The sequence below is a fragment of the Heliangelus exortis genome, chromosome 2 (genome assembly GCF_036169615.1).
Source record: "Heliangelus exortis chromosome 2, bHelExo1.hap1, whole genome shotgun sequence".
NCBI classification, from domain to species: domain Eukaryota; kingdom Metazoa; phylum Chordata; class Aves; order Apodiformes; family Trochilidae; genus Heliangelus; species Heliangelus exortis.
This window is the reverse complement of record NC_092423.1, coordinates 14495254-14522992: the sequence shown is the minus strand read 5'-3', so window position 1 is coordinate 14522992 and position 27739 is coordinate 14495254. Positions and strand designations below refer to the sequence as shown.

General features: G+C 37.8%; 1 protein-coding gene across 24 annotated transcripts in view; it reads right to left on the bottom strand.

Annotated features, from left to right (window-relative positions):
* The window catches only part of PARD3 (par-3 family cell polarity regulator), a 438795-nt gene that overhangs the window by 98552 nt on the left and 312504 nt on the right, over positions 1-27739 (bottom strand). For 14 of the 24 annotated variants that reach the window (XM_071734825.1, XM_071734818.1, XM_071734834.1 and 11 more), the window contains one exon: positions 17484-17594. The exons of 8 other annotated variants lie outside the window; for them this stretch is intronic. In XM_071734825.1, the coding sequence (XP_071590926.1) occupies positions 17484-17594 (111 nt within the window). Of the gene's footprint in view, positions 1-15593; positions 15667-17483; positions 17595-19285; positions 20473-27739 lie in introns of those variants that run through there. 2 more of the 24 variants (XM_071734840.1, XM_071734841.1) reach the window with 2 other exon arrangements.

The following is a 27739-nucleotide window of genomic DNA, read 5'->3' as shown; positions in this document are numbered from 1 at the left end:
AATCATTAAAAATGTGCATGTTTTGCTTAAAATGTAAATAAACTGAATCTGTCACCTCTCAAAAGTAGGCAATGTCTTCTCAGAAGGTAACACCATGTACCTTATGTTCAAGTTACAAATGGAAGGCAACGCTGTACTGAGATTTTGTATCTAGATGTGCTTGTTCAGTTGTATGATAAAACACGAGATTAAAAACTGATGACATTTAGGAACCTGACCAACACAAGTTGCACACAGGTCATATTTTCAGAAGCACACAAAGCTATTACTAAAATTCGATCTGGGCTTCAAAGTTTCTTTGGCATTTTAGAAAATTTGATGTATCACAAACGCACGTACAGTGAACTAAAAAAACTACCTCTCCCCAGCATTGTCTCCCCAGACCAATTTAATGCTCTGTCATCATTGCAAAATGAAGCACTCAGCTGTCTCCTCCCTTCCATTAGTAAAATGCATTCCTTTTTCATCTAATGCATCCATGGCTACACACTGTGACAGCATCCATCCATTCAGACTAAAGCTCTGAGCAACCCAGCTATGTGCCATTTCCAAAGACAGCTTGTTCACCAACTTTTAATGAGAGTAGAATACTCAAACTAGGCCACTTCTGCAAGTAAATCTTGCTCTTTTGAAAATAGAAGTCTTAAAGTTGGGTAACACTGACAGTTTTGGAAATTTTAAACTTAGCCTCATTCAAGATTTGTTTTTTCAAGAAGAAAGGGCAAACACAAAGAGCAAGATTCAGGGTGCAGTTACAGACATCACAGTTTAGATGCCCACAGATTCACCTAAGTGTGCAGGCTCCAGGGAGCTGTTAAGTCAGCAGAGTCCAGAGCAAAGCAGCTGCCACACCAATCGGTGTGTCCCAGCATGAAAAGAGTCACTCTACAGTTGCTTTTTAATGCTGTTGTTGAGGTCTTGTTTGGGACTTTGGATACTCATCCTTGATTCAGCTGCTCAGACATACTAAGCTATGGCCACCTGACATCCCCAGATAACCCAGCTGCTGTGCAAGAAGGACTCCTGCAGGTCCTAGTCACATCTGCCAACCCCATGGTGATATCTCAGACACTAAGATGACCAAATGAGTGTGAATTCAGCCCTGAGCTGGTAAGTGAATAACTAAATTTAAGTGTCTTCAGCCAAATGAGCCCTAAGCAAATTGTTCTTTCTATGCTAACCAAGATCACTGTAACAAAAGAGGGTGGCACAGATAGACACAAGTTTTCCCCCAAAATCCCACAAGTACTGACCAAGGATACTGAGCACAGCAAACCAATTGAACTTGCTTCAATAGCCAGTGCTATGGGCATTGACAGTTCTGTGATTCATTTACATGCCTTAAGTTATAACTCAGCCTAATTCTTCTTTTCATGTCCACTACTCCTGATTTGTAAACCACAACTCTCATTCATATTCAGTCACAGTGGCAAATAGAATAAAACTGAGAAAATTTAACTTAACCAAATAAAAAAAAATAATTTTTTTTTAACTAATTGCTTTTTATTACAATGGGGGAAATGGAAAAAAAACCTAACAGTATTCACTTGATGCATCCTCTGCAATTTCAGCAACATCAAACTGGAATTGGTTTTTTGAGTTTTGTTAAATTTACAATTAAGAAAGACTCATGTTTAACTGTAAAACCCATTTCAAATTTAAACTGTGTTTCTGCATGCCTATTTTCAAAATAAAAATGTTTTACATTGTCTTACACTCCAAAACTGCAGTTCAGAAATGTTACAACCCTAATCATTTGAAAGGCATTTATGCAGAAGGAAAAAGAGGCCTGAAAACGACCTGCCACATGGCTGAGGGAGCTGGGGTTTAGTCTGGAGAAGAGGAGGCTCAGGGGAGACTTCATCACTCTCCACAATTCCCTGAAAGGAGGTTGGAGCCAGGGGGGGGTCAGTTTCTTCTCCCAAGCAGCTCCCAGTAAGACAAGAGGACATGGACTTAAGCTCTGCCAGGGGAGGTTTAGGTTGGATATTAGGATGCAATTCTTTACAGAGAGGGTGATCTGGCATTGGAATGGGCTGCCCAGGGAAGTGGTGGATTCTCTTTCCGTAGACGTTTTTGAGACAGAATGTGGCACTCAGTGCCATGGCCTGGTAACCACAGTGGTAGTGGATTAAGGGTTGGACTTGATGACCTCAGAGGCCCTTCACAACCCAGATGATTCTGTGATTCTGACTGCTGATTCCTCTCTCTGAATATGTCACTTCCAATTTTTAGTCCTGTATTAATTACCCTGTGGAGGAATGCATTTGTCTATTGACATTTGCCCTCTGAATTGGAAAAGCAAAGGAAATTAGAAATTTCCTATCTGCTGGTTGAATAAATTTTAACTTACTTGTGAATGTATCATCACATACTGGACCACTGATGGACACCAATTTGAGCAAAAAGTTGTCATATATTTCACTGTATGAAATCTGACAGTATAGCAATAATATGGCATCGAATAATTAATGCAGAAGAAAACATTGTTATCTGAAGTGCTTATAAAACAGAATTACCCAGTGATAACTGGCGACACTGGCCTCAGTGTTAGACTGGCTCCCATGAGACATGCCTGTGAATCTGTCTAACTTTTGACCATGAGTACCACATCACTCTCCACAGATGCAGACCTAAGTGTCCCCCATTTCATTTCTACCAAATTTCCTCCTATATCTCCTTGTTGGCTTTTTTATACATTTGGACGCAGAACCACTTGCAGCAAGAACATCAAAATCTTCCCATGCATGGTGGAATACTTATTCCTATCCAAACAGGAGAGAACTGATTGTTGAAGTGTTACACAAGTTAATTACATTCCTATCCAGCAGGAAAATCTTTAGAGTATTTTCTACAATTGCTAATACAATGTGTTAATACACATATGTAGTATTAAAAAGCAGAATCTAAATGCATTATAAATCTTCCTGCTAAGTATTCAGTAACCATTTGCAGTAACATTTAACAAAGCAAAGCCCTAAAGCGGAACTTGTAAGATGTCCAGACTATCCTGACACCCAAAATATTTGATATTTTAAAATATTTTTCTATTTGTGCTTCAGGTTTAAACCACTGTACAAATCCTATCACTTTCACATTGCAAAATTATAAGTATTCTGATTACTTAATGTATTTTTTTTATTTTGTTCAAAATGCAGCTTTGTTTTTTGCCTTCAGGACACATACTATTTAACATTATGTTTCCAAACCTGGAGGCATCAAATGACCAGGGAAAAATTCATAGCTGTAGTCTCTAAAAGAATAGCAGACATCTGCTGAATATTGCATCTCTTTTGAAATTGTAATAGGTTTTAACTCTGAATATGTTTTATATAAGAACTTGAACTCAAGGCAGAGTTATTTTTTATGTTGATCCCCCTCTTAGTGCCTGTGTGTGTATACGTGTGGTACTGCTTAAATCTTTTGTTAGCATATACTGCATTAAGTATACATCTGGGAAACACCAGTGCAGACTGTTGTGGGAAAGATTAAAATGATTCTGTAAACACACTGTCCAGCACAGCCAAGAACCTGGAATTCACTCTGTACTTCAGCTCCAATCAGCAATTCTCCTGCTATTGAAATCCAGTATCTGGAGAAGTGTTTGACCAGATTTGCTTTCACAATGTGGGTATTTGTGTTAAGCTGTCTTCACTGAATTGTATTCCTTCATGACACGGCACAATGAAAATGCATATGTCTGAAATTTCAGATCAGCTAATTTTGAGGATTTATGGCCTTCCTGCATATTTTGTGTGGGTTTAGTAATAATAATGCTTAGCTCTTACAGGACTTCTAATCTTCAAAGAATTTTGCAGTGTTTAAATGAAACTGAACTTTTCAAAACACAAAAGCCATCCCAAGAAGTTTCTAAACCCTTTTTGCTGAAGTGTTAATACTGAAAATGTCAACAACATACAGTTGTGCTTTTGAGACTCAAATTATAATGTTGAGTAAAGTATAAACTATCCTCATGTATTTGTGTGCTATTCAATTCAAAAGCTAATGATAACTGCTTCAAATGACAATATTGCTAGCTGCAGAACTTCCTATAATTGTAAGAAGAGCTTTTCATTGCAAGCTAATCCAGTAATGATTGACATACCCATTGTACAGCGATTCCTCTGCACGTGCAATGCTGGTCACAAAAGTAAGGGGAAAGCTCATGCTCTGTTGCCTCCAGCCAACAGCAGCCAGCTCATTCCTTTCTTTCAGACTCTCTGAGTGGCCTTCAGCTTTCAAATGAAGGCGACTACCATTATAGACACCTAAATTTAGGTGCTGACATATGTTTTCAGCTTCCAGAATGGTTGGTTAAGATTCTGTCATATCAGGCTGCTGCCAGCAGGGTCTAGAGAGCAGTTCTACTGCACAGCAGACACTTGGCTATTCAGGTAAAGCCAAAATCTTCTCCAGGCTCTACACCAACTGTGCCAAGTATAACTCCCTTGACCACAAAGGGCATTTTGCCATGTAGCTTAAATGTAGATACCAAATTAATCATATTTGTTTACAACTAAATCCTACCCTGAACCAAATGTTTACAGCAGTTCTGTTTGAACTTAACTTTTTCCAGCAACAGAAAACTCAAATCTGTGGTGTTCTCAGATCTGTAAGTAGTAGAAACCAGCAAGCAAAGTTGGCAAAAGAGAAACCAACCCTAATTTCATGGAGGGCTAGGAGTGAATTTAAGAATATATTCTCAATCCCTTGGGAGCTTTATCCCTTTCATGGGATTTTTTTTTTTTCATATTAATGATTTATATCCTTGCAAAAAATCATCCATGTATTTATTCTAATTGATGAACACAGCATAGGAAGGATATTCATGCGTAGTATCTTACATTCGCTGTTGCGATGGCAGCAGTGTCCTACCCTAAAAGCAGAAACAAAGTTGGCTGCTGCTTCTGGTGTGCAATTGCTTGGTCAATTCAATTAATCTTCCTGATACTGCCAGGATTCAGCTATTGCCCAAGTGATAATCCACAACCTTGCTTTTTCCACTGAGGCTCACTCATTTACAAAATCAGTATTGAATACTTACAGATCTACAAACACGAGATGGCTAACAATGTTTACTAAAGATAGAAACAGCACTGTGTAAGCTAAATGACAAGCCATTCACCACAGCCAGTTCTCAGTTCTTGTGCCATTAGACTGGCACATGTCAGTGTGATGGATTGAAAACAGAAGAAAACATTGACAGATTTATAAAGCCAGTCAGCTTGTTTAAGTTAGATGGGGTGAACACGCTCGGTCCAATTTTTGCCTGATATTGTTTCTAATAAAGAGGTCAGGAGGTGTCTTGGCTAGTAGCCAAGTCTTGTCAAATTTGTGCCCTCCTCATTTGCCATTGAAAAATACCTTGCAGGCACTGCACGCCAGCATCTAAGCCAGGCCTTGCTGTTCCTCCTCCTCCTCCCCCTCTCCTCAACTGCCTTTAGGGTTTGATGGCCCTTTTCCTGATTTTTGGCAATCAAGTCAAAACAGGAGTTTGTCGTCTCTTGTATTTTTCTTTTCCAGGCAGAATTTTTCTGACAACTACTCTTCTAATGAGGGTACCTTGATTATAGGCATTATTGCCAATTCCCTCTGAACTGGCATATGACACTTAGCTTTTCTTATCATGATTAGAGCTAGCCAGTTATCACAGTTACAACCACCTCTCAGCAAAGCCATCTGCTTTCCTGGGAAAATCATTCTCAAGGATAACTGTGAGCTGTGGATAATTAGGGGCAGCAACAGCAGTATCATGTAAACAGGAAGTATATCTTCCTCATTTGCCCTACCCTCCTGTCCCCTCATTTCATTCAAACCTTAGCATATTTTTTTAAAGAAGTCCGAAAACAGTGCTACAATTTTCAAGTTGAAAGGCTGGAGACTAAGATTTTAGGAAGAAAATTAATAGTTCTGCTTTATCTCATACATGTGTGGCCAGCTGCTTAAAATATAACCATCCTCTGATCTCAGACACATGAATAAACACATAATTAATGTGGCCATTTTGCTGTGGAAAAGTATAAGCATACAGGGACAAAATCAGAAAGGCCAAGGTGCAATGCAAAATAAAAGTAGCAGGGAGCTTTAAAGATAACAATAAATCATTGTGTAATTGCATTAGCAGTAACCAGAAGAGAAAAGAAAAGGTTGCTCCAGTGTTCAGTAGTGAGGGAACGATATTGACAGATGATGCTGAGGAGACCTAAGGCTTAATGGTTTTTTGTCTTTGCATCTGTCTTCACTAAAATGGTTGATTGCAAACAGGTGGCCAGAACAATTGATACAGCCCCCAATAGCATAAAAAGATCTCCAATCTAACAGCAAAAGAAGGAGCTAGAAACGGGTTAAGCTAGTTGTACTTCATCTGACACACAACGGTCTGAGGCAGTCTCAGACCTTTTTTGATAACCAGGAGAATCTCCTAAGGACAGCTGAAGTACTAAAAAGCTAGAAAAAGTCACACATCCAACTTTCACTTTAGTCCCCTTTGAAACAAACTATCAGTAAGCACAGAGAAGATAATGGGGTGAGCAGCAGCCACCATAAGTTTATGAAGAACAGATGTGGGCAAGTCAGTCTGGTTTCCTTCTACAACCCAATAAATGGCCTTATGAACAGAAGACAAAAAACTATGTCCCAAGCATGGATGCAAAAGGTTGAACCAGGCAGTTCCTACAGAGTATCTAGAGACTACCTGTAAGCAATTCAGTCACACCGGATGGATGGATGGAGACATTTCTACATGGATCTCTCTCTAAATTTACTTAGGTTTTTCATTATTAATTAGGACACTATTGAATCTGCAGAAAATCCAAGTGAAGGAACTTTGGTGGAAGTGATTAACATTGCAAATGTTCTTGAAAAACAGACAGAGTAGACTTCAAAAATAGAAGGAACTTCAATAACAGTGACCGGAAAGTAATTTACATAGGTGGAAGAATTAAGCATACCAATTAAAAGTATGGGAAAAATCTGTGAGCTGCTTTTTCAGGAATGGACCTGGAAATTTTAGTGGATAACAGATACTCACATGTCAGCAGTGTCAAGGTGTTACAGAGAAGAGAAAGAGTGAGGCTGTGACAGCAATCTCTTTATACATGCGGAGGAAAATAATGTTTTCCACCTCTAATGCAAGTACTAAGTATTTAAACTGCAGCAAGAATAATTAAGATCAGATAGTGGGGCCATGAGAATTTTCTAATGTAAAGTAGAGGAAAGGACTGACGTGGAAAGCTGTAGAATCTACGTGACTGCAAACTGAAAAAACTCCAGGATTTTGCAGGAATGCCATACCTAGCAGATCTCACCTTGGAAAAGTAACATAGTCTCTCTTCTAGATCTATAATTCTGCACCTGCATAGAAATTTTACATGCATATTTTTCCTACATATGGGTTCTACAAAAACAGAGAAAGATAAAAGAGACTATATATAAAAAAAAAAAAAAAAAAAAAAAAGAAGCTGCCCACCACCTCTAAATTCAAGAAACACATTTAAGCAATCAGACAGCCTTAATCTTCTTTCTCCTTCAATAATCACAGCCTATCTGCCAATTAGAATATATGATAGTACTTACTGTCTCTGTGAAGTTCCCCTCTCCTCAAATCCCACATGCAGAAGAAATGCATGAGAATTTCAAAAACCTTTAATGAGCTACAACCCAGGAGGGCTGTACTTAAAAAAAGGGGGAGGAGGGCAGGAGAGATAAAGGTGATAAGGTGATTACTCTAAGTGCCCTAATACATAAAGAACAACATGCTCATTTTTAAAAGGAGTTGTATTAAAGAAGGCAGCAAAATAAGATGTAAAGAAATTTTAAAAACACAGGAGAGATATGCATATAAGCAGGTGAAGCACAAACACCAATTTGAAACTAAGTGATGTTGTTGAAACTAAGGGAGGCATTAGAATAATTTCCTCCAACCTGGTGGAATCTATCATGTATTTCCCTCTAACTTTATCACCTGACCTTCATTCATCCTTTGTTTTTCCAAAGTGAAGATATATTACCCCCAGCACATTATCTCAAACCTACTTTCTTGGATTTTGGAGTAATTGACTGAAAATCTTTGCCTATTTTGATTTTAAAAATCTTTAAGTTACTACCTTACTTACATTTCAATGGAACTTTTAGACTACCTTGAAATTAACTATCTGCAGTACTTCAGGGTGGTAAGTATGTCTGGTGTGTGTATATAAAGAATATGTAGCAACAAATGTGGATGTATCAGGTAAACAGGCAGTATAGGTCCTCCTATCTCTGAAATAAACACTATCATGCCTGAAATTTTCTTCTCTTATTTTCATGTCTGATCCAAGGGTCAATGACCCCAGCAGTGGAGGATCACTCAGATGGGCAACTGGAACATTTATCCTGCTGGGAACCACATTGCAACAAAGAACATCATCACTATGTGTAAGCAAAATGGAATTTAGTCTTTCTTTTGTATTACAGAACTGTCCAGAAGAGATGATATTTACATCTATCACAACAGATCTCTGATCATTAGTTTAATTTAGCTTTAATCACTTATTTAACTCTTGAAGTAGAAAGTAAGATGACCATGAGATTTAGCTGTTGCTGAAATACAATTTTGGAGAGCTCCTGCTTCCACCCCTCCTCACTTTATTGCACTGTTTTCTGCTCTCTCACAGGCTTTCTTGGACTGTTTCTTCCCCTATTTTTTTTTGTTTTGTTTTGTTTTCCAACTGGATATAATGCCTGAAAGCAGCACTGCTGAGTAACATCTGAATTCTGCAGTTAGATGTGTAAGGAGCAGCTGTTCCCATATGTGAAAGAAACAAATGTCACAGGCGTGCCATATATCACAGAGTACCATATATAATACCATGTATCAAATCAGTCATTCCCAGATACTGCAAGCAGTATCTGGAGGTCCAGCTACAGCACTGTCATCAGTCAGCTGAGCTGAGCCCATCCTGCATCTGCACTCCTCTAGCTGAAGTCTAGAAACAAAAGTGTGTTTAAAATTCTGCTCCTAGTGCTATTTCAGGTCCATTATTCTGTGTTCGTTGAATACTATGTATAAAGTAGCCTAATCTTGAAGCTGGAAAAATGAAACAGTCTGAAGAGACAAAAAAATTACAATGCAAAAACCTCACAGCTAAACAAGAGATTATGTGAATCTCAGACACTGAAATTGAAAGAAAAGGGAAAAATAAAACAAAACACAAAACCAGCAAACCTCACCAATAGAAACTATAGCTTATGAGTCAGTCAGTATCTTTCCTCAGGAGCCACAAATTAGCACACACACCACCTCTCAGTATTTCCTTCTAAAACCTTGCTGGGTCACAGTAAATGAGTGAGAGCATAAATCTAAAGCATGGCCAGAAACACAGCCAGCTTTCTTTTAACCATTAAAAAAGTTTGTGCTAGTAGCTGGTTACCAACTGTGGTGTGGGGGAGGATTTATTTGCCTGTTTTAAATGTATCATTAGGTGTCTTTCTGGTTAGTCAAATACTTGCTGCTGTGTCTAAGAATCAGGAAAAAAAAGAAAAAATGAAAGAAAAAAACCCCAAAAAGCTTGATTTTAGGGTGCTTTATCTTACTGTTAGACTCCTGAAGAGAAGTCTGGAAAACCTGACAGATTTTCAGTTCTGTTCAACCCAGCCACAGTAAGTTCAGTAAGTTAGTAATTATAATACAGCCTTTACAATCCTCAGATAAGCTATAGCTACTTTATCACTAACAGCACAGTTCATGGGATATTAGAGGACATCCTGCTTATCCTGAAGTTCTTGGCTTCCTGAAGTGCAACACAAGATATTAGTGCTCCTACTTAGGACTGAAATTTTAAAGACAGTGCTGAACTCTTATGATCTGCAAGACACCTGAATCAAATTTATTACTCAGAATATTATAAAGAACACATAAATTATATTTTTAAATATATCAGAAAGGACTTGGCCAGACCTTGTCCAGTACCACATCTTGAATCACTGTAGAGGAAAAATAGAACAAATACATTTTCACCATGACGTCTTATAATCTCTACACTTATGAGCAAACGTGAGAAGAATTGTTTAAAAAAAACTACCTCAGCAACTATTATTTACATAGCAACTTCAATTTACATATCTCCCAAAGTCATTATTTTTATGAAGTGGAACTGGTCTGAAATGTTTTTCCAAAGCTCAATATTCTCATGCTTCATTCCTGTGCTCTCTTACAAAAATTACTGCCAGTGATTTGTTTCCATGTCCTGCACCCATATCCAGTAAAAAAACACTGCCAAAAACAATGTTACAAATCTCAGGGAAACTGGAATATCCCTTGACAAGCAGACTCCATCTCAAAATAAGTGAGAATGAGAAACACATTTCTCTGATTTTCTGATTCACAGAAGAATTTTTTTCTCTCCTTTCTTATGTGCTGGTAAGGCGGTGGAAGTTTCATTAGAAAAGATTTTACACAAGTCACCTTGGAAAATATTTTAATTTGCAAGTTTGCAGTAATAGCAGATTTAGAGGTAGCAGCTCTTGTGAAAGCTCTTCTGTGGCTTTAAAATACAGCAGCAGCAAAACTAAAGCTGAACCTTTGCATTATTTTAAATAGTTAGTCTATGTAAGAAACAAAAATCCTCTCCCTATGAGAGGATTTTACATATTATTTAAAATGAGAGTATGTTGTTGTATGAGAGCATTATAGAAATTATATACTACGAGAGTATGTTGTCTTTCCCCTCCCTCCCCCCCAGAAAAGATGAAATTGCTTGATGACAATATTTTACTTAAGGGGAAAAAAGTTGGGGTTTTCCAATAAAAATATTATGGTCTCTCTGGGAAATCTGGAAAGACACCAAGAGTGGTCCTGCTGTTCAGCCCCCTACTTCATCTGATACTTTAACAGTTCCAGATGGCCTTTACTACAGTGTGGCCTCCCCTCTATTCTTTTATTATGACCTTTGGGTCACAAATTATCTATAGGATGCTGCTGTCATTCTGTAAGACACTGTTGTACTCTTTCATCTAAAGAATAAAGATGCTTAACATAAAAACTCATCTTTGTTAGGCTGACCTTCTAATGATGATCAAAACAGACAGTTATTCCAATCAATGTCATTGCTGGAGAAAATATGTTTCATTTTTTGCCACACTGACATTAAGAAACTAAGGCACGGTTTGAAATCAGATCACTTTTGCAATTGTACTTGGCTAGAGAGCACAGCAAGTTATACTCATTTAAAATACCAAAAATATTGCTGTAACAGTTATTATGAGTTACCTTATTTAGAAGGATGTGGTGGGGTTGTTTTTTGTAAGCTATTGATGTGGTTTTCATGTAAACTTCATTGATAGGAGGTAATAAAACTTTATGTAGGTTTTTATTAATTGTCTTTGTCTGTCATCATAAATGGAACACATTGAACTTGCATAGGAAAATATAATAAATAGCCCCAATGTACTAAATAAAGTAATAAGGTTAATTTCTTTCCTGCTGTCAGTAAATTCATGTTAGCAGTCTCTCGTCAGCTTGACATCAATTAATGATTTTAATTCCAGACTCTTGTCACAGTACTCGCCACCCTTTCGTCTAATTAAAATGGATGATGCATGATGAAGGGAAAACACAAGACTTCTGTTCTTGTTGTAACATTTCTATTCATTAGTATACTTTTACAACAAAGGGCTTGTGGCTTTAATGGTACTAGAGAAAGATGAAGAGAAGTTTATTATATGCTGGAGATAAAGATCCTTATACCCTCAGGAAACATGTAATACAGGAAGGATTTTATGGAATGACCAAATCCTTCAGGAAAAATTATCAGTGTTATTTTAACTGCTAATGAACAGACAGAATGTTTCACTCTAAATTTAGGAAAAACCATTACATGAACAACACCCACTGAAAATGTAGCTTTGTTTACATTCACACAAAAAATGCTGTCAGCCTATTCAGTCATCTCCAAAAGTAACAGCAAATCTGCTGATACACAGACAAGTGCTTGATCCTCCTGCCCCAGAGAGCATCTCTGCAAGGCCATGACCCTTGGTCATCTCTCCCACTCTTCCTGCCATACTCTGGCAGCTGGCATCTCCTCCTATCTCCAATCCCTAAAAGCATCTCCCCTGTTACCATTAGGAACTGAGTCTTCCCCTAGTTGATAGCAGCACTTCTGTCTGCTTCACAAATCCCCGGTGCGGTTCCGTGCCCGGAGCCCCTGGACGGGCCCAGACCCGCGGCCGGAGGAGCGGTGCCGCCCGCAGCCCCGCGGGAGCCGCCGCAGCCGGGCCGGGAGCTCCCCCTCCCGGCCCCGGTACCACCCCTGCCACACCGGCGACATTTGCACAGCCAGGGATAACAGAATTATGTAGATTTAACTCCCTTTGTATCCTAAAGGAATAAAAGGTTATGCTTTCGAAAGTAGAAAGAGTGGAAGCGAGGGGAGAAGCAGGTTTCTTTTCCAGCTGATACCTATACATATGTTGGTACACAACGTGGAATTGCTTTGCTGTGTGTTAATCTTGCTCCAACAAGATAGCAGACTAGAATTATATGGCTCTTTTGTCAGAGCAAAAGAAGCCCCTGGCTCCAAAAGCCCCCATTTACTGCTTCATCATCATTCCAGTATCTCTGGAGTCTCTGTACAGAACTTTCACTGTAGAGCTCTGTAATTTTTTCCCCTAAGGATCCTATCTCCTCAATACTGATCCCCACAGCACAGGTGTTTAAGGACCTGATTTTTGCATCCATTTCAGGCGAAGATGCAAAATAACACAGTGCTAAGAATAAGATACTTTTACTGCAACCTCAAAATTTATAGAACATTAGTAAACCTCTTAAGTCAGTATATTGACCAAAAGAACAACCTATCCCGTAGACTCTTATTTCAAGAGGAGAAAGTGCCTCTAGAGGCAGATTAAATCATAAGCACTACTTGCCCACAGCTGGGATCAAATCCTCTGAATCATGAGATTACATTAGAATTGCAACTTCTATCTTTTAAGTATTCTCTAGCAGTAAACAACACTGGATACAACACTGGATTTTTTTAAAGCATCACAAAGAAGTATGTTTATTTCATTCTTCCACTACCTACTACCCAGGTACAAACACTAAAACTATTTGGATTGTGGAGCACTTGGTTTGCTAGAGGAAGTCTGTCCAAAGCTGAGAACAGGGCCAGCATGCAAGGCCTTGCTAGGAAGGTGTCAAGAACTGTATGTGCCTGAGTAGAAGGGAAGAACACAGGCAAAAAATTTTTACTTGCTAAAAAAAAAACCAACAACCAACAACAACAACAAAAAAACCCCAAACCCACACCAAACAAACAAAACCAAAAAACCCAAACTGTCAAAAAATAGAAAGGAAATCCAAGGAAAAATTCAAATGTGAAAGAGGAAGACGCATAAAATATCAGAACCTGCTGTTAGTGAGATGTCTCTCTCCAGCAAGGGCCACCAATAAAAGACAAAAGACAAAAGCAGTAGGTTTTCTGAACAGTCTTGTCTCCACATCTCCCAAGAAAGAACCTACACTACAGGGTGTTGAAGAAATCAGAAAACAGGGTGCAGGATACTGATGGACACATTGGGTACATGCAGAGAAAACCCTGTCCTGGGAATCCCTTGAAGAACAGATGTAGAGAGTTTCTAAAGTGGAAAATTCTAAGAGCTTCAAAAGGCTTAGGTCCAATAGCACAGCAGAAGACCATCCATATGAAAACTAACTGGGTTGTAACAATAATTCCTTTTGGCCACTGATGGAAGATTCAAAATCTGGTTTTAAGTCTATACTACATAGTAATGCTTATGTGAAAGTAGAAGAGTTTGAAGTGTCTCTCAAAACTCAAGAAACCCCATGCATCCTCAATCTGTAAAATCTGACATAATTCTTAGGAAGTTGAGGCAACCACAGCTGCATCAGGATATTCTGGAACTGATAGTAGACCTTCTGTAGCAAAACCAAGAAGGTCCCAGGGCTGTTTTTCTAAGTCTATCCGAGTGAATGTAGCATCTCAGTGGGTATCCACTTTTAGTAGTCCAGTGATGGATGGGATGACAGCATGGCAAAGAGGGGCTCTAAGTTAGCATATATATAAAACAGCTGTGATCTGGCAAAGGAATGGAGCTAATTGAATTCAGGTCTCATTTGACTTTCTCAAGACCTTGCATTATAGTCTCCTTCTTAGGAGACACAGGCCAAATTCAGAAAACCTATTGCTTAGTTTTGCCTGAAGGTTTTAAATGGTGTCATTGCTAGGGAGAGACATCCTTTATAGCAGCACACCAGAGCCCATTTGGATTTTCAGGTCAGTGTTTGGCATATACTCAAGGATAATGCAAGCTGACTTCTTTTTCTGGAGTAAATTAGTACTGAAGAATAGTGACACGGGGAGGGGGACAATGTCCTATGACCTTGGATGAACTGTTAATCCCACATTTGGAAAATTTACTAGCAGCAAGCATCTTACAGCAATTTTGTTAAGAGTGTGGGTGTCCTCAGATGACACTACTAATTGTTCCAGTTGTGTGTTCCATTGAAATCTGCCTGTATTTTCAACTACATAATTTCATTTTTTTTGTTCAGAATTACGTTAATATTGTCAGTATACACACACCATATACAGCGTAAGAGATATGCTCCTTAATAAGGAATTATTTTTAGCATGATGTTTATAAAAGACAATTTTATTCATTTCAATCATGGTAAATTGAAGAACATTAATTTGCTTATTTTCCTTATAATCTATATGAACATTATTTTTATGATTTTAAAGAAAATACTCCTGTGATCACAATACTATTAAAATTATCAACTCAAAGCATAATAATTTCATAAAATTGTGGCCATGATTGATTTTTTAATGGACTGTTCACTTGTTCTTTAATCCCCTAAGGATTTTTACTCCTAGCCTCTCATACATAGTAAATTCATTAAATCCAACCTGTTTCCCCACAGTATTGCATCACCATAATGGTATATAGTATTAAATACCACTTAAAACAGAGCAAGTGAATTGCACTGCTAAAACCATTGAGGAGCAAAATATTCAAGAAAACAATGTTAAAATAGCAGCCATTATGAACCGACTATGAAAAGAATATTTTACACTGTCTCCTAGTAAGCATTTTGAGGGATTGATCATTTAATTTGCAAGAGTACTCTGCATTAATAGCATGTATCTAACATCATTATTTTAAAGGATCAAAAGGAAACGCTCTGCAATCTATCTGTAAAAATATTTAGTCTCTGTGGACCAAATCAGTGTCTGAATTTTTCAGAAACAAGGAAGCACCTCACACATTCGGTTGCTATTTTATTGTCTTTTATTAGTTGTACATGCCACTACCCCAAAGAGCTTGCATTCTCTTATAGACATACCACAAAGGAAAGCAAATACACAGTTAGGGAAAGAGAGTAACAAGAGGAGCAGGAGGACCCATGTTATAATAACATCAAGCTGTTACGAAGTTCTGGCACATGCATTTCCAGTGAACAAATAAAATTGTTTTTATGACACACAAGATTCCAGAAAAGATTCAAATTGGTTAGCATAACTTGATGGACAGGGATTAGGAATTTACTCCATGCATCGGGGGCTGTACAAAGAATTTCATAATTCTACCTGAGTACCCAGCGTGACTATTGCAACCTCTCTTACATCACCACATGGACAGTCTATACTCTCATCATTCTTACTGGGAGAGACAGAGAGACACAGAGAAAGAGAGAATGAAGAGAGAGAAAACATTACTGACTCAAACTTCAAGTCTTTCTTCTTTGAATAAACGTACATAGCTGATTTTCTGGGTACTTAAAAGTTACTAAGAAATCCTTGGTGCTGGGTAAGTTTGGGTTCTGCAGAGGGTATTAAGCCAAGGATCAGCCCAGTGCATGTGTGGCTAAGAGTCCTCCGGCCCTGAGCTTGCAGGGGTGACAGAGGCACCTTCCAAGGGCTCTGCACCCTGGCAGGAGCTTATCCACAGCATGCCTGGTTTGCCCATGCTTAAAGGGAAGTTGACTGCACACGTGCCCTCATAGCCAAAGTTGTTTAATTCCTTCAGTTTCAGTACACCCCTTTACCATTTTATCTGAAAGCACATTATTCTTAAAAATGGGAACAAATTTAATGACCCTGCATCACTTTTTGTTAAAAATATTGAAACTAAAAAACAATCAGACAAATACAAAAGAACCAAGCACTGTGATCCAGCCATCCTCTACTGTCAGAATGGATGGAGAAAGACGTGAATAAATTTTTTACATAATTTTTGGCTTGTTAAAGAGTAAAAAAACTCCCATAATGTAATCCAAACAGATGGTCAAAAATGATAAAATTTCTGCAGATTAACAAGTTTCTGCTGATCTTCATTAACTAATAGACTCCTAGCCTGCCTTAACTTCAGCATAAATCATTCAACCTTAAAAGAACTGAAAGCAAACTATTATAGATTCAACTGAGGACACTATACAGAAGTTAGTGTGGCTCTGCTATACTGGTGAGCTGTTAATGAAGCCCTTGTTTATAAGACTTCTGTTATCTGCAGAAGACTAGAGATGCATAGAGATGATGCTAAAAAGAATCGAGACTAAATATACAGCTCCTCTAAAAGGACAGCAAAAATTCCCTCCACAGTGCCTCCTACAATCCTTAATTTAAGGCTAAGCTATAGCACAATTTTTAGCTAAATCATTTCAGTTCATAGTTCACTTCCACTGCTAAATGTATCTATTTAACATTCAGCATTCAAACTTTGTAACCCTTTGAGGTTTGTGTCCTGGCTGAAGTGATGTCTTCTCAAAGAGGTCTTCTTTCTACATGCATCCCCAAATACTATATAATTTTAAAACTAAGCTTTGCAAGATTTTGATTAAATTGATTTAAGAGATAACGCAGATATCTAGGGCTAGAAGACAAGAATGAAAAGCAGGCTGGAAAAAATGAGAAAAGTATATGATACATATATATTACATAACTTTTCGACGTTAAGGGAAGCTGACAAGGAAAAATAGAGGTACTCACCACTCATTTTTACAATTAGCAGTTTAATATACATTTCATTCCATAAACAGACTGCATGACACATAAATAGACTGAACTCCATTGACAAATATACTGATAAGTATAATTTTTAGATTTTTACTAAATATATCAGTGGAAAAACTAGATATGCAAGACTTTGAAGAAAAATACAAAACATATTTCATTCTATATAAATATTTGTTTTCTGAAAATCTCAATAAAATCAGTTATAGAATGTATAAGGAAAACATTTCATAGTATTACTCCAGTCTCCTCAATATAGAAAGGAGCTCTAGGTTTATCAAAGATGCTTAATTCAGCCAAAGAAGCTGTTGATACCAGTGTCCAAAATAAATCTAGATTCGTCTCATTATTTAAAATATATAAACATATCAACATTTGAGAAATTTCATCAGTAAAAACTGAGCTTCAGTTATTTAGTTTAAAAAACAAACTCTGTCTATATAGGTGTAAGCAAATACTGAAGTCTACCTCTCCTGTTCTTGCTTCATTCGTATTCTCTCCTCTTCTGAAGTAAGAGCTTCCTGCACTTTTATTTTACCAGTTTTCTCACTCTTGTCATCTTTGCGATGTTTGCCAAACCTGTTAATAACACACAAAAAAAGAATCTAACTTGTGAAATGAACAAAACTGCATTTTCCTTTTCCTATTACAAAGAGAGTCATCCAAGAAGGGCTGCTTGGAAACCAGGAAGCAAGAGTGCAAAGATCAATTTTATAATACTTTCAGGCTGCTTGTTTTTTGGTTTTTCTTTTGGCTGGTTGGTTAGTTTTGGTTATTTTGTATGTGTGCATCTATAGATTTTGAATCTTATTTTTATTTCACTCCTCTTAAAACTTTATAGAATTCTTCACTAAAGAACAGAACAACCCAAAACAAAATAATAGGACCACATTCCTTTTTTCTGCCAGGATTTTGGGGTCACTATTCTTAAATATATGGTCAAACAATGTTTTAGAAATTACTCAATACTATGTTACTGCCAAAGAACGTAACTTAAGTTTATATTCAGTGAAGGCTTCATGTATGAACTGCCAAAAATACAGAGCTGTATGTGTGACAACTGCCCAAAGTGCAGTACCACCCTCCACACCACTCCCACAAGAGCATTTCACCAGAGTGGACACCATCCAAAAATCAAAACTGATTCATTGTAAGCACCATTTTTTTTTAAACTTTGTTATTCATGACTCTTTTCCCCCAAGAGTGCTCCAGTGCAAGGAGGGTGAGTGGAGAGATGAAGCTTCCTGAGCTGTCCCAGACCAAGTGGGATGCTGCCAACCCATGGTTTGCTCTCCTCACATCTCTTCCTTCCCTCTACTGGCTACATTTCAAGTATTTTAGGCTTATTCCATACTTGCACATTCCACTGTTTTCTTTCAGACTTTCAAGGAGAGCACAGTCTGACATTTGAGATACTCAGTTATTATATTAGGGCAAAATTGTGGGTATTTCTTAGATATTTCAGACCTATTCTGAAAGAAATAGCTTTTGGATAGAGTGAACTAAACAAACACTTAAATTCAGACCTTAAATACATCTAAGTTTAGGTGAAAGTTTTCTTTTTAAAGCATAAGGGATACGTATTAAATGTGGGATCATCTCTCATACTGAAAGCAGAAAGAATTCTATTGTTTTTCAACCCAATGCTCAGATGAGAGCAGACTGACACTCACACTCAGGTTCACATCAGAAGTGAAATGAAAGCACTCAAACGTGCAAAGTCCAATAATGGTGATACAGGACACCCAAAATGCTCACAAACAGTGAATAAACCACGGAGTTCTTAAAACTTTCTTCTGACCTGTGAATGTAAAATGTTTAAATTATGTAGAGTCCTCCAGGCATTTACAGTATTTTTATTTTGTTCCTGTTGATTCCAGTACAAAGCCATTGTGTGGGTTGGAGACATACCATACAGTGACCATTCAGAAAGATTAATTTCTGATCACTTAGTCAAGAGCTATGACTATGCTGTGTAACCATGTTTATGGCTCTTAGGGCAGCTGTTTAAAAAAAACAACACAAAACTAGAGTGTAGGAGTGTGTATGCAAACTTTCAAATGCATAGTTATTCTCAATAGTTCCCAGATTGCTCATTTCCAAACTGAGGCATAAGAAAAATGAAATTTTTTGCTAATAAGCATCTGAAAAGGGAAAGGCAGAGGTCATGATACACTTAAACACCAAATACCACATAGAGTCTCTGATGTTATAATATGTTGTATGTAAAACTGACATATTTAAATTCAGTGACTAGAAACATCAGAATGTATCCTTTAAAGCATCCGCCTATTTATTAGAGAATAAACCATTATTCAAAACATTTACATATATGACACAAGAGATTCCAATCAAGTTCTAGATGTTGTACACTAGACAAAAGAGAACGGTTTATTTAAAATAGCCCTCATTCCTCTAGCCAAGAGAGGAGTTTTGGCAGCAAAACAGTGGAACTGAGCCATTCTACCCTGATATACAGAGAGTGCCAGGGGTGGCAGGGGTCTGACTGACAGAACAGAGCTGTGAGGTGACACACAACATATGTGGTACTGTAGCACAGCATCTCTGGGATGCCAACATTTGTTTCTGTTTCCTGCACTTTCTTGATCCATTCAAATGGTCAGGCAAAGCAAAGAAATCAAATTCTGGAGTAGTCAGTTTAATTTTGAAAAAGAACTGGTTGTTATTAAAAAAACCAACCAAAAAACAAACAACAAAATAACCAAACAAAAAAAATTAGTTAGTAACCATCATGTTTTGGCAGCAAAATAGAATTTCTACCACCATAAGTCAATTCATTGCAAGTATGGACAGAAATATATTAAAATCAATACTTTATTAAAAAATATAAATTTCATGGAAAATTTCTGACAAACCTTGTAAGCAAACAACCTTGTTTCTAACAAACCTAGTAAATGTCTGGTCAGGCTGCATGATTGTGGAGAGAATACTTCTAATGTTAACACATAATGCAAACCTAGAAAAAAATCAACAGTTTGAATTTCCAGTTCCAACCACCCAAGCCCAGACAGAATCACAGAAAGCACAAACCACACTTGTGCAGGATTTCAGCAGAGGCAGAGGTGGGTTTCCCACACAGCAGTGCTTGGAGCAGTAGGAGGGTTCAATTTTCTCTGACTCATGAGCAAGCTGTGGCAACAGCCTTTCTTTTCTTTCAGGATTTTCTTCCACTCATCAGGGAAAGAACATTCCTTCTGCCCTCAGGGACAGTCCTGATAAGGGTTCCAGAAGACATCTTTGCTCTTTTCCCAGGCATTTCAAAGCATGGCCACATTGTCTCCACACTGACAGGAGACTTTACAGTGCCCATGTCTGACAAGCTCTGTGATCATCCCGGCAGTGGGCAGCCTGGCAGAGTATGAACCATGGTGGTCTTGCAAAGTTGCCTTCTCTGGATTTTGTCACCTGCAGAGTGATCTATCTGCCATAATCACCACTGCTTGTAACAAGTTCAGCAATGTTAACTGCACTGTCTCTACACTCAAACCCTGAAAAATCAACACCACTCACTCCCCTCCCTGATTGTGCTTCATGCTTCTAACACCATCACCTGCACCTCCATGACACTCCTAAATGAAATTTGCAGAAGCTGCAGAACAGTTTGGAAACACACAGCACTTTGTGAGTCTGGATCTGAACATGTTTGCATACTTTTAGCAAGATCTCCAGTATTATTTACAAGTTCAAGATTTCTAATCTCATCTGAGATGGCAAGTCTAACAGCATCTCTGTTAAGCTTCAGCTTACAATAGTAGAACTTACAGACAGAGTAAAAACATTTTCCAGGCTCCACCAAACACTTGAGAAAGGTGTGTAAAACAACTGTGATGGGGATACCTACATATGCACACACATGCAACCCCCATCTTTCATTTCTGTAGGAGCAGTGAGCACTCCCCACTCCTATTATTAATGAATGGTTTTGCTAAGATTACTCTTACTAACTGTGTGTTTCATATTAATTTCTATTAACAGTGTATGTTCTGTGAAGTACAACTTAAAGTCATAATGACACTCACAGCCCAAATCAGTATCCTCTCCACCAGACTTAAAGGAGACATTTATTAAGTATTTAACATTCATATTCAAGCCGAGTTTAACTACAGAAGAGTAACAACCAGGGATACTAAGGCACACCACTTGACCTGCTAAATACTCCCTCAACTGTGTCCTGTGGTGACAACAATGGTGTCAAGCTATCCAAAATCACATCTTTCCAGTCTCCTCAGGTAGATGTTTCTGACACAGAGTCATGATTAGTAATTTGAATAGGACACTTTGAAACAAAAATAAAAGTATTGAGACCACTGACAATCAAGCATTCTATTCAACACCCTTTCTAAATACCAAAAGCCTATCCTACAGCCACCCTGCACCATCTTCACAGCCAGTGGGAAAGACCTTCCCCGTTGCTCTCCAGTGGCCCGTGAGTCAAAAGAAGCAAAACTTGGATCAGGTCCCAAGAATTGCTCCTGATAATTAAAACACCCCAGTATGAATGCATAAGCCCAGGGAAAAGATCTGGCTTACCTTCATATAAGTTTCATCTTCTTAAATGTGAAAGTCACCTCACTGACTTGCCCCACAAACCTTAATGTGTGTGACATCTTCCCACAAGCCACCAGCATTTACATCATGGAGAAGCTTCTTTACTGCTCAGGTATTCATATGAAAGGGAAGAATTAGGATGCGTGACCCAAACATGACCCAGGGCAACTTTGGAACCTTACTTCTTCCAATACTATTTCTTCCATAATGCATATACTGGATGTCCTGGCACATCTCTGTAATAGCTTCCCCAGTGAAGAGACTGCTCATTTATTGGTAACAAGCTAAAGCTGGAAACTCCCAAAGGGCAATTGTTAATGGTATCTCCCTTGTAAATTAGCAATCAATATCCATTTGTCCTGTGTCACAGAGACTCTAGATTTTTGCAAGGACACAGCCTTGAGGATACTGACAAGTGATTTGATCCTAGCCCTTGAAGCTCACTTCCCAGATGCAGGAGCTGTTCTCCACTGCACGCAGCTGGTTACCAAGTGTCTGAAGCACCTGGAGATTTTCAGGCACTTGTCTGAACCTGTGATGTTCTCTTTCTCATTGCTGTGAGGCTGGTGTCTGGGATCCCTGTTGCAGTTTTTACAAATGAAAATTAAATTACAGCTTGCCTTCTGAAGCAGACATTAGAACTCCACCGCTCAGAATCTGTGTGCTATCAATGCTCCTTGTATTAAAAAAAGGAGGACAGCATTTAAAAAAAAAAAAAAAGTAAGAACTACATTGGAATTAAAAAAAAACAAAACAGTGCAGAAAAGGAGCATCTGTGACACTGATGTTCAGACAGTCCTGGGAATCTAATTCCAAGTTCCTGTCATTTGCTAAATTCAGTGCCAAAAATGTGACTGTGAGCTATTAAAGCCCTACCTAAATCAGTGTACAAGGTACCAGTGAACAGACACAAGCCACCCCATGATATTCAGCAAAATTACATACACTACTGCCTCACAAAATTAAAATATTTATAATGAAAAATGTTCTGATGCTAAAACTTGAGCTACATCAGATACAGTGGAGCACCTGCATCCAGAGCAGCATAATGGTGACCTGTGGCCACCACTTCCCCCAGTCTGAATTCTCAGAAGCAGAATAGAGAGTATTCTGTATTGCTCATCGTAGAAAATAAAGAGGAAAAGGAAAATACATTTTCCTCCAAATCCCAAATAATAACTAAAACCCCACTGTTTTTGTTTATAATCATATTCTTTCAAAGACAGAGCTTAATACTTCTCTGAGGATACACCATATCTTTTTGTAATAGTAACAACATTGATAAACACAGGAACACTACCTCAATAACAGCTAGTTTATCAAGTAGCTCTCTCATCTAATCCTTGTTATAAAAGGCAAAGTTAAAAAGTTGTTTAATTTTGTTCTGTAACTGCATAAGCAAAAAACTTCAAGAAAAAAATTGACTAATTGAAAAACAGGTTGTAAATTAAAAATACCCTGTGTTATCCACAAGTGAGAGAAATTGACGAAAAAGAACAGCTGAAATCTTGTTCACTATAATTACAAGATACTCCAGCATTCTACTTAATTTATTACTTCTTAATTCTCCTTGCACATTAAGGGTTAGAAAATTTTTCAAGATAAGTGTAAATGCTCAAAGTCATCTTCACAGTTCCACAAACTTAATCCTCAAATTCACCCAACAATAGCAATCACTGTAAGTGAAGAAATTAAAAAATAGAAAAGGACCATTTTTTAAAGTATGATCTCTAGAATGTAACACCAAAATCACAATCAGACCCTGTGATATTAGTTTGTCACATTACTATTAATAAAACTACAAGATCAGAGACCTATATGCCCTCAAAGTTCGACCCTCAAATAGGAAATCCCAGGAACTCTGACTAACTACAATCAAACTAACATGCATACCTAAACCCCTCTCTCAGTCCATAGCTGGCTTACTTTCAAGCTTACTTGCTTTAATTACTGTCACCAACTAGGAGGTGGCCTAATCCAAAGCCTATTGCATTAGATAGAGAGGCACTGACTAACAAGTCCCTTCAGTGGCTTTGGGCCAATGCATCAGAGCAATTAAACAGTGCAAGACTCAACAGAGAAGACAAAGTAGCAGAAAATTTAACAAGCAGCTCAAGCTACAACACAATGGCATATATATAAAACATGTGAAGTGTATATAAAATGCACATGTAACAATAACTAACATGTAAATGATTTTGAATAAATATATAGACAGAACAAATGAAGAAAGGAGGATATATGGGTGGCAGCAACAGAAATTCCATAATTATAACTTATCTCAAAACCAGCTTCAGTTTAAAAGAATATACATAGCATCCTTGATATAAAAAATGACATATATATAATCTGCTAAATGGATTTTACTTTGATGCTTTACTGATGAGATCATTGTCGTCTACAAAATCATTCACATATTTCATTAGAATAAAGAGCTATAGAAGAAACATGCATTACTTGATTAATGAAAAAAAAACACAAAAATTGATTGAGACAGAAAAAGTTTGGTAGCATTATGTTCCTTAATAGAAAAAATACCATCATTAAAAATTAACAAATGTTAAGTGTCTTGAGCTATTTTATCAGTGCTTTCTGTCTTCAAGGCATGCTCTTTTCCCCATAGTAAATACACACACCCTAACACTACTCAGAGGATTTAGCAATGATTTCTGTAATCTGTTTCACGCTGCTGTATCAGCAAAATTCTAAAATTTATATTGCAAAAGATTATTGAGGCAAGCAAAAACATTATGTTCCTAAAATAAAATTTAGTAAGCATAAACAAGGACGCAACACAGTGCACAAAAAAATCATCCTGCTTAGTGATGACTTGAGAGTTTACAAGATTTCCTCTCAAAGCAAAACTGTGCAAGTGCTATCTTTAAAAATAAGCTTGTATGTACAAACATTTACATATTTGCAATAGATTTCTAGAAATGGCCAGTTATCACATCTAATCAAATTAGTAGATCAAATTCTACTTGTTAGGAGGGAGTAGAACGACTGCTGGAGTGACTCAGCAGCAGCACTGTCCTGAGATGACACAGAAGCACAGATGTACAGGCAGCAGGAGCAAGACAGCTTGATGTAGGAGCTTGTGGGTATAGTTAAAATGGACATTTATAACTTCTCATTTTCCACAGTTTCCTTGCCTATGTTAAAACTGATAAAGCAGCACTCCTTCTGCTGCAGCTTTCAGCAGAAGACTCCTGCCAAGAATGTTTCTGGAGATTTCTGCTGTCCCAAACCAAGAAAGGAGCATAACAAAAGCACACAGGTAACTCATAATAATAAAAAATACTTCTGGAAAGGTACATTTATACATCTTCAGAATAATAAAGTTTGCCTTCAAGCAAGAGAGAAATTTACATTCTCAGACATGAAAACAGAAATTTAAACCAGAACTGAAGTGATTATCACTCCAAATCATCAGCCCTCTCTGAAGCTGCCAAACTGTGAAAGTCTCCTGTGATGTATTCACACATTTTCTACCAACATCTTCTGTCTCACTTTTCAACCAATAAAACTACTTATCAGTGCTGTTCAGGTGAGGATTCTAGTACATCTCACCAAAGGCTACTCAAAAACCACTGTAAGGGCAGCCCAAAAATTGTAATCCTTTCATGGGCAACATCACTGGTGATTCCCACACAGGCTTCCTGGAACAAAGTGGAAGCAACGTGTGGGATCTGTAACTGTTTCCAGCCTCTGAAGCTTAATCTGCCTGCCTTGGTGAGTCAGTATCCCAGCTTCATAGAAAATGGGTATGATGCCAAACCAAGAGACATGTCAAGAGGTTTCATTCAATTATTTTCATAAACAGTTTTGATAACATTTCCTGAAAGGCATGACACAACAAGTAGAGTATTATTCACACTAAGTCTCTCTCTTTTCACAACTTAAGCATTTGTTATATTTACTTTCAGCATAAAATGGTGGAACTTTTAAAAACAGATTTCTTATATGGTAAGACCATCTGTTTGCAAATCTCTAAACAGAAGATAATCTTCTTGCATTGCCTCTCACGATTGCCTAAGGCTAGCTGAGCCCATTGAGAGCTCAAATAAATAAATTAATTAATAAATCACAAGAAATTAGGGGAAAAAACCCACCTAATAACTATACAAACTACAGCAGTTTAAAAACAGGCTGAGACGATCAAAGGAAGTGGGGGTAATTTTACAATGGTAATATTTAAAAGACAGTAGCAAGCCTGCAAATAGGCAAGAGATACTTCTACAAATCAACTCAGCAAGCAATACCACAACATACTAAAAGTCACCATAGCTAACTCATTTTCATGGTGGTCAGCCAGAACCTTTTAAGCTGTGGATTGTGGCATCCCTGAAGCACTCAGGGATAAAAAAGAAAACTTCTGCTTACATACAACTATGCCAGCAATCATCAATGATGGGAGCAACCACAGGAGCAGTGCATGACATTTTAATGGAAGTTTCATAGCAGTCTAAGCATTTTAAAGTTTGCTTCTGTGACAAGAACTGTTTCATGTTGTACATGTATTCTAAAGAGAGACTGGTTACTGACCACAAATTTGCTTGCCTCAAGATTAAATTTGATACCCTAAGTGTGTGCTATTTGTCAGTGAAGAAAGCAGCTCATACATGTGACACGGGCAAGCTAATTCAGTCTTGTAATAGGTAATGTAATCTTAATGGGCAACATATCCTTTCATTACTGTCATTTAATGTACTTAGAAATGCTCCTGTCCCTGCTCTCAAACAGCATTTGCCATCAAGATTGTAGTTCCCTGTTAGATAATTCAGTACTGGGCAGTAAGAGGTTAAACAGTAATTGAAAAACTGTAAATACAAATTGCAAAAAAATAAAGTATCACATACAAAGTAAAGAGCATGCTCCTGAAGCAGTTTGAGTGAAGGCCTTCAGTACATCAACTCAGCTTTCCCAGACTACACACATACTGGTAGACATAACCCTCAACTTTGCCATACATAATACCATACACAGGGATAAAAAGGAAATTCCCAAATTCTAAGCATCAACAGCAGCCTACTATTAACAGGCGCCTGAGCATTTCTGAGTCTGAAATACTGGTTATTGTTCTATAATGTAAGCAGTTTTTCCAAGTCAGGCTGAAATAGTCCTTTTCCCAGCATGCTGGGTGCCAAGTCCAGTCAACCCTCTTGCTCTCCCAGCACTGAGGAGGTCAGAAAAAGTCACCTAACACTCCTCACCTGCCTGCTGCTGCCCTACAACCATGCAGCAAGATGTAACAACTTCTGTTGCTACGTTTGTCCCACTCCACAGATTAGTTAAAAAATTGTGGACCAATTTATGTTTTTAGTAAAACTACATTGTGTGCCTCTAATTACCAGTGTCCACTAAGAGCATTTGGAGAGCACGTGTAAACTATGGCTACTCTTCAATGCATTTGCTTGACAACCATGCTTCTAATTCCTGCTCTGTTCGTTTTAATGCATTATTGTTTCAAAATACAATGCTTCAAAATTGCAAATTACATCCGGCTCAAGGGCTGATTATGAGAAATACTGGCACTTCTGCCTCTGCGTGAATAACTCTGATAATAATGAGAGATTGATTGAGCTCCAAGAAGTCCAAATGATGAGAAGGGTCAATTTGAACATTTCTATTAGCTTCTTTTGTTAAATCTAACACTTTGCCAGGCCAGAGACAAATACCACATCTGGTTACCATGATTTCTTCCAGCCCTGCAGAAGTACAATTTAGAAAATGGGTACTGGTCTAAAGGCAGACCTTATAAGAAATGCTAATGAAACATAAAAACCCACCCATTTACCCATTTTACTGGCATTCAAGAGAAGGGAAAAAGAAAAGAAAAAAAAAAAGAGAAGTTGCAAGGGAAATTTGCTTCAACACTTTTGCGATAGAAAAGGGGAGAAAAAAACCCTCAGTAACACAGAGTCTTCATAACTCCGTTTTGCAATGAAATGCTTGCATACACGTTTTATGTAAACATGAGCTACGAAACCAAAATCATTAAAGATGCTTGCTAAGCACATGCAACAGGCAGAGAAACAAGGACACCAATGTAATACATGGGTTAGCTAAACCAGGAAATTGCAGTAATATTATTCCAATGTCTTGCAGCATTGCAATTACACTGTATAAAATAATCAAAAGTTAACACAGACACA